Source organism: Urocampus carinirostris, chromosome 5 (genome assembly GCF_059441175.1).
Source record: "Urocampus carinirostris isolate Australia breed hairy pipefish chromosome 5, RoL_Ucar_1.0, whole genome shotgun sequence".
NCBI classification, from domain to species: domain Eukaryota; kingdom Metazoa; phylum Chordata; class Actinopteri; order Syngnathiformes; family Syngnathidae; genus Urocampus; species Urocampus carinirostris.
The window spans coordinates 40,882,406-40,897,988 of record NC_142353.1 but is presented as its reverse complement, the minus strand read 5'-3'; the positions used below and the strand labels follow the sequence as shown (position 1 = coordinate 40,897,988).

The window sequence follows — 15,583 nt, the reverse complement described above, 5'->3', positions numbered from 1 at the left end:
GAAATGTGTATTTATTTAACATAACATTCGGGAGCTGACGTAATTGTCCACCATCGTGCTGATATGGGCACCCTCAAAAACAAAAAACCTTGTAAAAGACAGAGCAACAAAATGAGAAGAAGAATGTGGCTGTTTGGTCAATTTAAGCTGACGTTGTTTACATTCTTCTTTGTACACTCTTTTTCGGTTGCACTCTACCAGGGGTCTCCAACGTGGTGCCTACGGGCACCAGGGTGCCCCCTAGTGACAGCTGAGGTACCTGCAAACCTCACTAGTGCCAGGTTATTGTGATTTTCTAGTAGAAAGGTTTTTTTTTACTCGCCATCCTAACTGACACACATGTTTTTAGAATGTGGGAGGAAACTGGAGTGGCCGGAGGAAACCCACGCAGGCACGGGGAAATATGCGTAATCCGCATGGGGAGGCCAATAGCTGGAATTAAACCCTGGACCTCCTCACCATGGGGTTGACGCGCCAACCACCCAGACCCCATGCCGGACGGATTTCCTTGATATAGAAATCCCCATACAACTCCTCTTAAATAACTGGGCGGCTTTAGCTCAGGAAGTTGAGCGCTCGTCTTGGGATCAAGAGGTCGCAGGTTCGATTCCTCCGTGTTATGAGTCGAAGGGTCTTTGGGCAAGACACTGAATCCCTAATGCCCCTGATAGCAGGTAGTTGCCTTGCATGGTTGACGCTGCTATCAGTTAGTTAGTGTGTGAAAGGGAATAAGTGTGAAGCACATTGTGAAGCGCTTTGGGAGGTCTTCATTGATTTGAAAAGCGCTATATAAATGCAGACCATTTACATTTAACTGACATGCAAATTTTTACGAGGACTCTCATATTGTCATGATTTAACTTCCTCCTGTGTTCCTGCCTTCACTCGGTCTACTCGTGATTCCAAGAGCCAAGAAGAAATCCTCAGATGCCAGAGTGTTCTTTATTCAGGCCTCGGTGCTATAGAATGCTCTGAACTCTGAGATACAATATGCATCCTTAGGGGAAGTGTTATAATCTAAGCTTACAGTGATGAAGATAAGACCAATTTGTTGAATCGTCTCATACGTGTTCAAAGAGGATGCAGGAATCAAATGACGTAAGAGGGAGCTCTTTTTTATTGATACACAATTTCAACAAGAAAACTCAGCGAATCTCAGATATGCGTGGGTCTTTATAGTTTCCACATAGCACATGTACCCGGTTTGGCCCCGTCCCTTTTCACGCTACACCCTTTCACGTGTACATGCCCAGGGTTCCGTCCTTATTTGGAAGTGTTTTTAAGTTTATGCCAGTTTGTCACCTTGCCCTTTGCCGTTATCTCTTGTCCTCCCTTAAGGAGGATTGTTTATACTAATTCGTCCGCCTAGACCTTCCCGAGATGTAAGCAACATTTCTCCCAACTGTAAGCAAGTCTTTCTACATTTATTTCTAAATGTATGCAAATCTATTCTACAAATGCAAGTTTATTTTCTACAACAACAGTCCTTTGATACTTTTTGTGATTAAGGGCTTCACTAATAAACCTGATTTTACTTACGTACAAGGAAAGAAGCTGCTATTACTCAGGGACCATCAGTAGACAAACGTTAGTATTTTAGCAAAAGTGGGCTAAATTGACTCCATAGAAAAGACAACAATTATTGCAATCTTCTTTTATTCATGTAACTGGAATTTAAAAAAATCTAACTGTGGTGAAATACAATAAAATAAAGTGCAAACATCCGTTAAACAAAAACAAAACTTTCTCCCGTAGAAGCAATAATACAGAAACCATAGAAAATCTTCTGGTGTGCCGGATGTAGCCCTCAGGCCTCGACTTTATGTGCATTCGGGAGTTTCACAGAACAGCCAAACTGACTTTTCCTTGTCACTCAGAGACCGAACCAAAAGTGCAGGATCTCGTGTTGTCCGACATCACTCCCGACAGCTTTCAGATGGCCTGGACGGCAGAAGATGATGCTTTTGACACCTTTGTGGTCATGGTGAGCCGGGCCGACAACCCGGACCAACCCCGAGAGCTTGTTTTGGCCGGCGAAGAGAGAAGCGCACGAGTAACACAACTCAACGAAGACACGCAGTACAAAATTGAAATCTTTGGACTCATTTTGGGAAAGCGCTCCGAGTCTGTAATCGAAGGGGTGAGAACAGGTACAGCTTAAAAGGAAATTGGGAAGGGAGTTTCACTTCTGTCTCGTCAACGTGATCCATGTTTTTCTTCTAGTATGTATGTTTTTTACAAGCATGGGTAGGCGCAGGTTGTGGATGTTTTGTTATTTGTCTACTAACCCAAAAATGGACCGCAAGCCATTTGCAAATATTTACATTTGTTTCTTTCAACAGAAGAATTTTCAAAATGCATTGTAATGAAGCGGTCGTGTTTGTCTCAACTTATGTCCATGTCTGGTTTTTCACCAGTAATCCTGTATGGGGGACCAAATTTGCCTGAATTTTAAACAAATAAATTAATAGATACATACATACAAAAATATATATGAATGCAAGTAATTATTAGGAATTCAGCTAAAGTAAATAGAAAGAAAAACAACCAAAAAGTAAACTCTAAGGTAAATGTAAAAATTAAAATCCAAATTGCTCATATTAAAATGAATATTGAAGTAATGCTGAAAAAAATCCTAAAAATATATATAAAAAATATAAATTATGAGACAAAATATTTTAAAAAATCGAATAAATTGTAAAAATAACAATATATGAATAAATAGGAAAATCTAATAATAAAAATCAGTTGCTTGTAAACTGTCACAGTTGCCATGGCGCCCACTTCGCCCCGCCCAGTGACAGATTGGCTTTCCGTATTTTTAAGCTCTCTCTTAGTTCGTCAGTCCGTCAACGAACCTCTGCCTCACAAGACGTGGGTCCTGACTCGGTCTTGTTTTCCTGTTGTTATTTCCAGTCCGGTATTGTTCCCGTCTATTTTTGTCCTGTTTATTATTCTCTCCAGTTTTTGTTCCCGTCTTGTTTGTCCTGTTTATTTTTGATATCCTGTTTCATTATCCATCCTGTCTGTCCTGCCTTGTCCGGTATCGATCCCGTCTGTCCGATATCAACTCTGGCAATTGGAATTGATCCCGTCGGTCTCTGGCTTCCTGTCTTTCCACACCAGACCGCTGCCTAACGTGCATGACTCCCCATTGCCTGTAAAATAAAGAGCTTGTGTGAGAACGTCACGTGTTTGGCTCCTGACCCGGATCTGGTTCTTGACAAAAAATAAACAAAGAATAAAGCTGCAAATATATCCTACAAAAAATATGAATAATACAAATCATACAGTAATACAAAATAAATAAAATAGAAAGAAATAGGAAGAAAAACAGCAGCATATAAATGTAAAACTACATCCAAAATGAACTACATTGTTCATTTTAAAATGAATATGAAAATAAAGCTGGAAATATATCCTGCAAAATATGTAGTAATATAAATAATAATACAAAATAAATAACAAAATAATTTAAAATAAATTGAAAGAAAAACAACAATGCATAGTAAAACCGATGATTAAAAAACAAAATTGTTAAATCAAATGTAAAGATAAAGCTATTAAATTGTATTAAAATTAATTGAAAAATAAATCTGCAACTTATATAATAATGTAAATAATAATAATACAGAATAAAGATAAATCAAGTACATGCAATGAAATATGTAACTGTGACATCCACTTTATATTCAGATTTTGATTCTTTTTTTTTACATAAATGCATATCATTGAATCCATTTTTGTTCTTATTTATTTAAATTTTATGTTTTTTATTTTCACTATTTGTTTATTTATCCATCTAATTATTTATATTTAATTCTGGCAGTTTTTGTCCTCCATGATCCTGAGTGGTTCAAACAAACTGCAGCTTTCATTCAAAATGGGAGATTACGAACAAAAAAACTACAATCAATGCAGTTGGCGATCACTCAGAATGTTTACTGAGCTTTCCTGCAAATTTGTTGTGATATATCATCTTTGTGTACTATTCCGGCCAGTGATGTCTTTGCAACTGGGAAGGGGGCGGGGGAACTGTCCCCATCAAACAGAGGTGGGTAGAATAGCCAAAAACTTTACAGATATATACATTGCACATACAGTACAGGAAAAAATAACCATCATAACCCTTCTCACAAGTCGCACCTGGTGGTTGTTTGGGTCACTGGTCAAATATAGATAAAAGAAACGAGGTCTCCGACAAAATAAATGCACCCTAGCAGAGATAGACAGACGCGTACTGTCGTGGATAGGATTTAAGTAACGGCTTCAATGTAGCCTAATGAAGCAGAGTCAGAATACTGTTTCTTCTTCACAAATTTACTGAAATAAAAGTAAAAAGTATAGAGATTAAAAATACTCCTAGAAGTACAAAATGTCTCAAAACTTACTCAAGTATACGGAGTAACTCATTACTACCCACCTCTGTCGTCCTTCGCTTGTAAAACTGTTGTCTGTGTCCCTTTTTCTCCCTGAGGGTAATGCTTTACTCTTGGGTTGTGTGTCGGATGTTTTGTCTCTCCATGAAACGGGGGCAAGTTAATCTCCTCAGTTCTGTCACGCAAGATACTGTTGAACTGGCCGTTACTGGGAAGTGCGCCGGCTTGCACTGGTCTTCTTTTGTACGCCGACATCACTTCACAATCTCACGCTCTTCTTCTTATTTCTTCTATGTCTTTTATTGAAGGACTTTGGTCTTTTCTGCTTGATTTCGTGCCTAATTACACTACCGTTCAAAAGTTTGGGCTCGTTTAGAAATGTCATTTATTTAAGAGGAACATCTCTGTTTTTTTATGGAGATAACATCAAACTAATCAGTAATACACCCCATACATTTTTAACATGGTCAATGAATTTTTAGCTGCAAATGTCTGCTTCTCAATGCAATACCTACATAGGTGTATGGAGGCCCATTTCCAGCAACCAGAACTCCAGTGTCTAATAGCAAATTGTGTCTGCTGATTGCGTTAAAAGGTTAACAAATGATTTCAAAACCTTTGTGCTATTATGTTATCTCAGCTGAAAACAGTTTAGCTGGTTGAAAAAAACATTAAAGGTAGCCTTACTTTGAGCTGGTCAAGTGTCTGGAGCATCATTTCTGTGGGTGTGATTTCACTTTCAGAATAGCCAGAAAAAGAGAACTTTCATGTGAAACTCGACAGTCTATTCCTGCTCTGAGAAATAAGGCAATTTCATGAGCGAAATTGCCAGGAAACTGAAGATCCAAAACGGTGTACTACTTCCTTCAGAGAAAAGCACAGGCTCTAAGCAGAGTAGAAAGAGAAGTGGGAGTCCAACCAAGCAAGAGGAAAAATGCATTAGAGTCTGTAGTTTGAGAAATGGACGCCTTACAGGTCCTTAACTGGCAGCTTGGTTGAATAGAACCCCCAAAACACTTGTATCAACATCTACAGTGAAGTGGTGACTCCAAGATACTTGTCTTTAAGCAGAATGGTAAAGAAAAAGCCATGTGTGAGACTGACCATCAAAAGGAAGGGTTTAATATACACATAAACGTCTGGGAGACCACAAACTTTTGAATGGTAGTGTAGATGTGCATTGACCCACCTGTTCTCACGTTCTTCTGTGGTGTTCACCCGTCTGAGGACCATATTGACTCACAACCTTCCGTTTTTTCCCTTCTTTGTCTTATGTACCAGATCTAGGGCCACCGAAAAGCATTCGCTTCTCAGATGTCACTGACTCATCGGCTACCGTCCACTGGGCAGTCCCAAGGGCCCGAGTGGACAGCTACAGGGTCACGTATGTTCCTGCTCATGGAGGTCAGTCGCATTCTTTTTGAATATTTTCTGTATTGAACGATGACACCGTCATATGTTCTGTCGAGACAACAAACACAAAGCCTGAATATGAATGGAATAACTACTGTATTTTCCGCACTATAAGGCGCACCTAAAAGCCTTTATTTTTTTCAAAAGCTGACCATTCACCTTATAATACAGTGCGCCTTATATATGGATCAATATTAAGTCGCAAAGTCTTGCAACTAAAGCAAGCAGCCGCCGACTAGATTTTCCCCCGAAGGCGAAGTCGTCCGCGGTGTATGCTGGGATTTATATACCGGCGTTTCATTGGCTAACCAATGTGTCAATCATCATTTGAATCGATCACTATTGGCTAAAGTTATTCGGAGGTAAAGGGGGCGGATCCTTTTTATTATTTACAGGCTCGCATAGGCTAAAGGGGCGAAACAAAGCCTGCAATTGGCCGAAAAAGATGAATGTGAATCACAAGTTAGGTTTCACTACGGCATAGATAAAACATGTTTTACTATTCTGTATTTGTAAATATTTTACTCTCCTGGATTTACTACACTTACGGTTGTAAAAAGACCATGGTTACGTATCATTAATAAACGTGAAGGCTGCAAGAGAACTTAGGTGAGGTATGCGGATTTATATTTTCCCGGTATCTTGTTTTAGAACTATCGTGATGTTTCTGTGATGAGTCTATTTTTAAACTAAATTCAATTCAAAGTGTTTATTGTCATATGCACAGTAAAGAACCCCATTTCCCTGCACAATAAAATTCTTACTTTGCTGTCCACACAGTTGCCAGCAAAAAATAAATGGAAACTAAGAAATGTTTGTTCGGTGACATCGTACGGACACCGCATCCGCACGTGTCTGCGACACGTATTTGCTTCTTTGCAAAATTTCGGAATGTTAAGGGGGTAATAAGTTGGACTGAACCATCTGACTGTTTTGTCGACGTTCCCTTTGTAGCGCCTTATGATCCGGTGCGCCTTATGTATGGAAAATATAGGACCAAAAACTATTTTTTGGGGGTGCACCCTATAACCCGGTGCGCCTTATAGTGCGGTAAATACAGTACATGGCAATAAACCGCATACACTATCTGGATACAGTTGACTTACACTGAACTGTTTGGACCCTCAGGAAATGCGAAGACTCTGACAGTGGATGGCTCCAACTCACAAACTGTCTTACCCAACCTGATACCTGGTGTCACCTACCAGGTGACTGTCGTTGCAGTCAAGTCTCAAAGGGAAAGTGAGCCTGGCTCAGACAGTGTCACAACTGGTAAGATCATTAATAACAACGGAGCATGGATTATTTTCCATATTGCTTATTTTTCGTTTTTTTTTTTTTTTTAAATTAAATATTTGTTGTATAAGAAATGCATGCTTTTCTATGATAAAGCTAGATTTAAGGGTGTTTTCCGTATTTTTTTTCAGCAGCAAGATCAAATACCTTAAATAACAAGCATTAAGCTAACAATTAGAAACATTTTCTTTCAACATGTTTTATCCAATTTGCATAATACATATATATATATAAATTGAGGGTTTTAGTTTCCTTGAAAAATACCCAAAGAAGAAATACTCAAAAAGCGCAAAATTATCAACATTTAGGATATTGTAATTGTTTTTGGGGTTGTTGTTTTTTTGAGAAAAGTACATAATACAGTATTGTTAAAAACAAATATTAAAATAGGCCATTTAGCGTTAGTTGTGAAAAATAATTGTAGATAATAAAAGTAACTAGACAATTGTGAGAGTTGGGGCTGGATCTGGTAGTTGTTAGCATGTAACCAGAGGCATGTAACCAGAGGCATGTAGTCATTAGCAATAAGGAGATGGTTTAAAAAAAATCACATCTATAGTAATAACATAATAATGACACTGTTATTACACTGTGTAATGACATTTTTGATGGGCCTGTTTATTTTGAATGGGCCCATCCGGATTGCATGGGGCCCATTCATTTCATTAGTGTCAATGAGCACAAGGTGTGCCATATTATCAGTTCCATGGCGCCTTCTGGCTGCCGTTGGTGGCTGGACCCTCACATCAACTATAATGTATTTCATTTTATTGTAAAAACAAGAAGAAATCTTTAAAAATATATATTTGAAACCAAATAAGAGATCTATGTTCTTCCCATTGGCTCAGATTTTTTATTTTATTTCTCAGTGTAGATGAAAGTTGATTCCATAGCTTTACTTTTTGTCTTCCAGCTCTGGACAAACCGCGTGGTCTGACCGCAGTCAACATCACAGACACTGGAGCTTTACTTCTCTGGCAGCCGGCTATCGCTACTGTAGATGGCTACGTTATTACCTACAGTGCAGACTCGGGTGAGAGTTTAAATAACAAAACCGTGTGTAAACGCCAGACATGGGACCAAGTCACACATGTGCAAGTCTCAAGTAAGTCTCAAGTCTTCACCTTCAAGTCCCAAGTAAGTCCCAAGTATTTTTTTCTTGGGCAAGTCAAGTCACAAGTCAAGTCCCGAGTCTTAGATTGCCAAGTCCAAGTCAAGTCACAAGTCATAAAAACAGCGACTCGAGTCGACTCGAGTCGAAGTCACTAAGTCTCAAGTCCCCATGTCTGGTAAACGCCACGTTTTTTATCCTATTTTTCTTGCTTTGTGTCCCACAGTGGCCCCAGTGATGGAGCGTGTGTCAGGAAATGTGGTGGAATTTGCGATGAGTACCCTGAATCCAGCAACACGATACACCGTCAAAGTCTATGCTGTTCGGGATTTGGCCAAGAGCGCTGTCACTACCACAGAATTCATCACAGGTATCACATGAATCTGGATCTAATGACAAATTGGTGACAAAAAATTCAAATTCTTGGCGACCAGCCATCCATCTATTATCTTCTGCTTATCTGGTGTCGGGTCGCGAGGGCAGTAGCCTCAGCAGGGAAGCCCAGGCCTCCCTATTCTCAGACACTTCATCCATCTTATCCGGCGGTATCCCGAGATGTTCCTAGGCCAGCCTAGAGAGGTAGTCTCTTCAGCGTGTCCTGGGTCGTCCCCGGGGCCTTGTGCCGTTGGGACATTCCCAGAACACCTCCCGAGGGAGTCGTCCAGGAGGTATCCTTATCAGATGACCTAGCCACCTCAACTAACTCCTCTCAATGCGGAGGAGCAGTGGCTCTACACAGAGTCCCTCCCGGATGACTGAGCTTCTCACCTTATCTCTAAGGGAGAGCCCAGCCACCCAGCAGAGAAAACTAATTTTAGCCACTTGTATCCGTGATCGTGATCTTTGGGTCATGACCCAGAGTTCATGACCATAGGAACGTAGATCCACCGGTAGATCGAGAGTTTTGCCTTTCGGCTGAGCTCCCACTACACCACGACGGACCCCTACAGGGTCCGCATGACCAATCCATCAGTCGATCTCCCGCTCCATCCTACCCTCACTCGTGAACAAGACCCAGAGAAACTTGAATTCCTCCACTTGACCACTAATTGTGCTTATTGTGTGAAGATGTGGACGCGCCTCAGGAACTGGCGGCCAGCAACATCCAGACCGAGTCGGGCATGTTGACCTGGAGACCGCCTCGTGCTGATATCACAGGATACATCCTCAGTTTTGAATCCGCTGATGGCGTCATCCGGGTCGGTACATCCCTGTGACAGTTATCACATTTAAAGTGTTATTACAAACAATTTCGATATGATAGTCCAAAGAAAGCTTCACCTTAATGAGAAATTGCCCTTATTTCAGGAGGTGGTCCTGAGTCCCACTGCAGTTTCCTACAACATGGTTCAGCTCAGCGCCTCAACAGAATACTCGGTTAGACTGCAGGCTATCGCCGGGCCTAAGAGAAGCGGAATCATCAGTGCTGCCTTCACAACCTGTAAGAAAAACTATTCGAAACAATGCATACTTTACTTGTTAAAATATACACCTTACAGAGGGTCAAAGTGGTCTTTTTTAAATAACAAATTTGTACATCTCTGTGACAGTTTACCCACCTGTAATATTTTTTCTCTCTTTAATGTTTCTTTAATTTGTAATTTTGTCTTCTTTATTCTTTCTAAATGTATTCCTATTCATTAGTTTATTTTTTCTTGATGTAACCATAAATGCACACAAAATCAAGAAACTGTCAGGTCCAGAACGGAAACAGGAACCAATTGCGTTACGTTTCTCACAAGTTTTATTGAAGGAAAGAGGAAGGGCTGTGCCCATGATCCGGTGTTCGCTGGACGCAGGAAGTCGCTCTCGCAATCGGATTGTGATCCGAACACGGAAGTGGATCTTCTGTAGCGAGCAATGGCGGTGTCAGGAACGGAAAAACCGGTCGGTAGCCGGGACTGGGAGAGCAAGGTGTGGTCGGGGTCGTAAACGGGTCGTAAGCCAGAATTGAATAGTGGACGTGGACGGGGACAAAAAGAGGTCGTAAGCCGGGACAGGGGAGCAGACGTGGTAAGGATCAAAACGGGTCGTAGTGGGAGACAGACGGGACCAAAAACGGGACAGGTGGGAGTCAGGGTCGAAAAAGGCTTGCCTAGTATACACGGAGATTCGCAGACGGACAGGGCAGGAGGAGCAAGGAGCTCACGGGATCGGAGCGTGGTTGGAATGCAGAAACGAGTGAATTTGCCAGGGCAGGAGATTGGAGCGTGGTCGACGTGCAAAACGGGTCAAGTAGCCGGCACGGGAGATCGGAGCATGGTCGGTGGGCAGAAACGGGTCACTAGCCGGAGCGGGAGATCAGGGCGTGGTCGGTGGGCAAAAACAGGTCACTAGCCACAATGGGAGATCAGAGCATGTCGAAGGAAGGGAAAAAAATCAGAGGGCCGGAGACGATCGGAGAATCAGGGACAGACAAGCAGGATACGGACAGACGGGAGCCAGAGTCAAAGTCAAGTCAAATCAAATTTATTTATATAGCCCTTAATCACAAAAATGTCTCAAAGGACTGCACAGGATTACAATGACACAATTACCTGATCTTAAACAAACATGCGGGCAAGGAACAACTCAAAACCTCAGCGCTTGCCTTGCGTATGTGGAGGTTTGCTGGCGGACTGACAAGGAGTGACTGGAGTACAGAGTTTAAATAGGAAGGAGTCAATCGGGCAACGAGCAGCACAAGTGAGGACAATGAGTAATCATGACAGTAACATGGTCTTATGCCATGTATTATTTACTCGTAACAATGTTTGTATTACTTAGCATTTGTGTTTGGAAAATTTAACTTTGTGAAGCCCTAGGAATATTTTTACGAGGAACTTACTAATCTTCTTGTGTAAATGATCCGTAAAGAGCCATTCAATTGACCAGAAATGTGGACTTACATCATGCGTGTTTTTGCATGCATTTGTACATGTAGCTGGCGTGCTCTACAAATATCCAAGGGATTGTTCCCAAGCTCTGCTGAATGGAGACACTACACCTGGCTTGCACACAATCTACCTTGGAGGAGACGAAAGCCAGCCCCTTCAAGTCAACTGTGACATGACCACCGATGGAGGCGGATGGATTGTGAGTCCCTCACATATTTTGTTGGACTCAAAAATATCGTTTTTGTAGCTTCTTTTTAAGTCCAATACTGAGAAATTCTGAATGTCATTGTAATTTGGCTGCTTCGGGGGAAAATTTCAACATCCTTAAACAGATTCTTGAATTATTCGGGATTGTTCAGGATTCTTTGAGATTCATCTCATCTCATCAGCTGCACCGCTCATCCTCAGTAGGGTCGCGGGGGTGCTGGAGCCCATCCCAGCAATCATCGGGCATTGGGCAGGGGACACCCTGAACTGGTTGCCAGCCAGTCGCAGGGCACACGGGGACAGACAACTCACTCGCCCAGTCACACCTAGGGACAATTTGGACTGGCCGATTCACCTGAAATGTATGTCTTTGGAATGTGGGAGGAAACCGGAGTGCCCGGAGGAAACCCACGCAAGCACGAGGAGAACATACAAACTCCGCACTGTAAGGCCGGGAGCTGGATTTGAACCCACGCAGGAGGTTCCCACAACCTCAGAACTGTGCCGCACACGCGCTAACCACTGCTCCGCCGTGCTGCCCTTTCTTCGAGATTCGGTTTTTCATATTTTCTGCAAAAAAAGAACATTCATCAGTGTTAAATCTTATGAAATTTTTCTAAAATTTTCTGTTATTGTTCTTCTTCCGACACAGATTTTCCTGAAGCGTCAGAGTGGAAGACTGGAGTTTTTCCGCAACTGGAAGAATTATACAGCCGGCTTTGGCGATATGAATGATGAATTCTGGCTAGGTGATTTCCCGTCAACAATACAAAAAACATAAGCTTCTTCAAGGTTCAGTACACTGTTTTCAGCAATGCCTGTCAGTGGTTAGTTTTGGTCATTTTTAACTTTTTAAATAAAATGTTTTTAAACTTTTTTCAATTAAAATAAAATAAAAGTATTTTGTTCCAAAATATCAGTTTAGAAATATAAGGACATAATTTGTATGCATTTAAAAAAAAGTTTGTTTCCAATTTGTATAAAATGGAAAAAATATATTAAATGACTGTTTTTGTTTCCTTAAATAAAAAAAATACATATAATTGTTAGCAGTTAAAAATGAATTATGAAATAGGTCATATAACGTTATGAAAAATAATTTAAGATAATAAAAGTAATTCAAATAAATTTATTGATAGCTCAGGAGGTAGAGCGCTCGTCTTGGGATCAAGGGGATCCCAGTTCGAATCCCGGCTTGTCTAAGTTACATGTCGAAGTGTCCTTGGGTAAGACACTGAACCCCTAATACCCCCAATAAGCAGGTTAGCGTCTTACATGGCTGCAATACAAGGCCGCTATTGGGAAATGTGAAGCACACTGTAAAGTGCTTTGGGAAGTCATTGACTTGAAAAGCACTATATAAATGCAGATCATTTCATTTCATATAACACGGAGGAGCCGGGAATATGAACAAAATGATCGATCGATATTTCTTTGGGGGACCAATTAGTTTTATTAGGTAAAAAAACAACGATTGGTCGATATTGCTGGCAACACGACACCTCTTCATGCCTAATCAATGCCCTTGCCAACATGTGGCCATCAAGTACATTGGAGAACTGTAATGACCGGCTCATTTAAGGGTCTCATTTTTGATCTACTCGCTGAAGTTCAGGAAATTGCAAGAGAATTGCTAGAGAATTTGTTCGTATTTAATATAAATTCCGCAGGCTGTTTTAAGTACATATTAAAGTGCAAAGGAGAGGCCAAGTGACTGTTTGGCCAATTTAGAGCACAATGCAGCAAATCAGTGAAAGTAAGCCGTGATATAGCAAGAGATTACTGTCTACAACATAAATTTGTCTTTGAGCCGAACACCAAAAGTAGAATGATGTGTGTTTCACTGTCCTTTTTGCCCTGCAGGTTTGTCCAACCTGCACAAGATCACAGCAGGCGGTCAGTACGAGTTGCGCGTGGATCTTCGCGACAAAGGAGAAACGGCCTACGCTCATTACGACAAGTTCTCCGTCTCAGAACCGAGGACTCGTTATAAAGTCCATGTCGGGGGATACAGCGGAACAGCAGGTAAAGACAAACTATAGGAAAGAAAGTATTTCAGTCTTTTCCATACCCAGATGACTGCGTTGTCTGATTTTGCAGGCGATTCAATGACCTACCACCACGGCCGTCCTTTCTCGACCTACGACCATGACAACGATATCGCTGTCACCAATTGTGCGCTTTCATACAAGGGAGCTTTCTGGTACAAAAACTGCCATCGTGTCAACCTTATGGGAAGATATGGAGATAACAGTCACAGCAAGGTATGATCCAGTTGCAATGGTCTCCTTCCAGGAGAGTGAAGGCCAAACAGCCCTTAATAAGCACTTTCATATTCAGAGCACAAGGTTTTCATCTCATCTCATTAGCTGTACCGCTTATCCTCATTAGGGTCGCGGGGGGGCTGGAGCCCATCCCAGCCATCTCCGGGCAGTGGGCAGGGGACACCCTGAACTGGTTGCCAGCCAATCGCAGGGCACACGGGGACAGACAAGTCACTCGCTCATTCACGCTTAGGGACATTTTGGACCGGCTAATTCACAAATGCATGTTTTTGGAATGTGGGAGGAAACCGGAGTGCCCGGAGGAAACCCACGCAAGCACGGGGAGAACATACAAACTCCGCACAGGAAGTCTGGAGCTGGATTTGAACCCACGCAGGAGGTTCCCATGACATGCGCTAACCACTGCGCCGCCGTGCTGCCCATCAAGGTTTTCATATGAACATAATACTGTATAACATACACATACAGCTCCGATTGAAAACCAATTGCTAATCAAATAAATCAAACATTAGTTCTTAAAATAAATCAACGGTTTGGAGACATTGGATTTCCTCATTTTTTATAATACGCCTCAACTTTTGAAATCCCAAAAACCCAATGGGTGTTATGTGTAACTGATCAAACCAGTCAAACAGGGATCTCAAACACAATTGACTTGGGGACGGCCTGAACTAGGGTCTAGATGAAGTTGGGTCCAATTGAGTTTTGCACACACAAAAAAAAACAGATAAAAACATTCCAATATTCTTTGTCCTGTTTGGGTGGACGCAAGGGGGGCAGGGACTGAGGCAGTCAGTCAAAAAAGTCAGTCATAACAAAACTAGAAACAAAGTAACAAACAAACAAAGGGTAAGAAAACAAATGTCCACACAAAATCAAACCTGACCGTATCCAAACCAGAAACAAAAAAACAAACCGGAAATGGAGATGCAATGACCCGACACAATGTGCTGTCCGAGCGATCAATATAAAGTATTGGGATAATTTGTCATGATTACTGACGCGGGTCACCTGAGTCTGCTCCTTTGGCGCCAACTGCCTCGGACGCTGATTCTTTTCAAACCCCCGTCTTCCTCTCACCGGTTGTCAGTACGTCTGTGAACCTAAGCTCACGCTAGGCATGCCCTTTTCAACCCTTACTCCCTCCTGTCCTGATTCCTGTTTGATTCCCGGCTCCGACCCCTTTTCTGAATTTGACTACGTTTTTGCCCTCGTCCCGGCCATCGATCTGTTTTTCCCCGCTCTTGACACTGCCTTCGCTCACCACGGAAATACCACTTCCGCGTCTGAGTAACCTGCTCCCCACCATCCACGATCTACAGATCCTGTATACTAGCCTTTCCCCTCTTCCTAATAAAACTAAGAGAAACGCAAGCAAGTGGGTCCTGTCTTCGTTCTGGTCCTGACATAATTAGGGACATGTGAATGGAGATTGGGCTTAGGTGTGTATTGCTCCACACTCGGTTAGCGCCCACTAGTGCCAAATCCTCACATTGCCTCCCCCTTGAGGACTTTATGCTGGCAGACTAAAATAAACACAAAATAATAAACAATCCTGGAGGCCTTTTAGCCGAGTCTAGAGTCTAGAGGCAGGGAATCCAAAGTGGCCGAAGGATCTTCACCCCGTCTTAAAGACAGGAAACAGAAGTCTTCGAAGGGGTTCCCCCTTGCAGCCGGGACAAGGACGTGTAAGCTTCCCTTCGGGTCTTTTGGTGATTGGGTCATTCTGTTACATTTGCGGGTGGACCCAAGTGAAACAGGAACTAAAGCAGGGGTGCTCGAAATAAGGATGGTATTTAATAAAGAAATCAGAAACAAAGTAAAACACAAACAAGGGGTCACAAAACAAATAACACGTCCAAACAAAAACAAACCTGATAATATCCAAAACAGAAAGAAATACCAAACCGGAAATGGAATTGCAATGACCCGACGCAGTGTGCCCTCTGAGCAGTCAATATAAAGTCTTACAATAATCAGGAACAGGTGTGTAGGGATTGGGCTCAGGTGTGTCTT

At 42.0% G+C, this 15,583-nt stretch overlaps 1 protein-coding gene across 3 annotated transcripts in view; it reads left to right on the top strand.

The window, feature by feature from the left end:
* The window catches only part of tncb (tenascin Cb), an 83,786-nt gene that overhangs the window by 65,007 nt on the left and 3,196 nt on the right, over positions 1–15,583 (top strand). For 2 of the 3 annotated variants that reach the window (XM_088336839.1, XM_088336838.1), the window contains 10 exons: positions 5,661–5,783; positions 6,921–7,064; positions 8,002–8,121; positions 8,426–8,569; positions 9,268–9,398; positions 9,508–9,640; positions 11,123–11,274; positions 11,935–12,031; positions 13,146–13,307; positions 13,383–13,546. In XM_088336839.1, the coding sequence (XP_088192965.1) occupies positions 5,661–5,783; positions 6,921–7,064; positions 8,002–8,121; positions 8,426–8,569; positions 9,268–9,398; positions 9,508–9,640; positions 11,123–11,274; positions 11,935–12,031; positions 13,146–13,307; positions 13,383–13,546 (1,370 nt within the window). Of the gene's footprint in view, positions 1–1,877; positions 2,151–5,660; positions 5,784–6,920; positions 7,065–8,001; positions 8,122–8,425; positions 8,570–9,267; positions 9,399–9,507; positions 9,641–11,122; positions 11,275–11,934; positions 12,032–13,145; positions 13,308–13,382; positions 13,547–15,583 lie in introns of all 3 variants that reach the window. The other variant, XM_088336842.1, reaches the window with a different exon arrangement.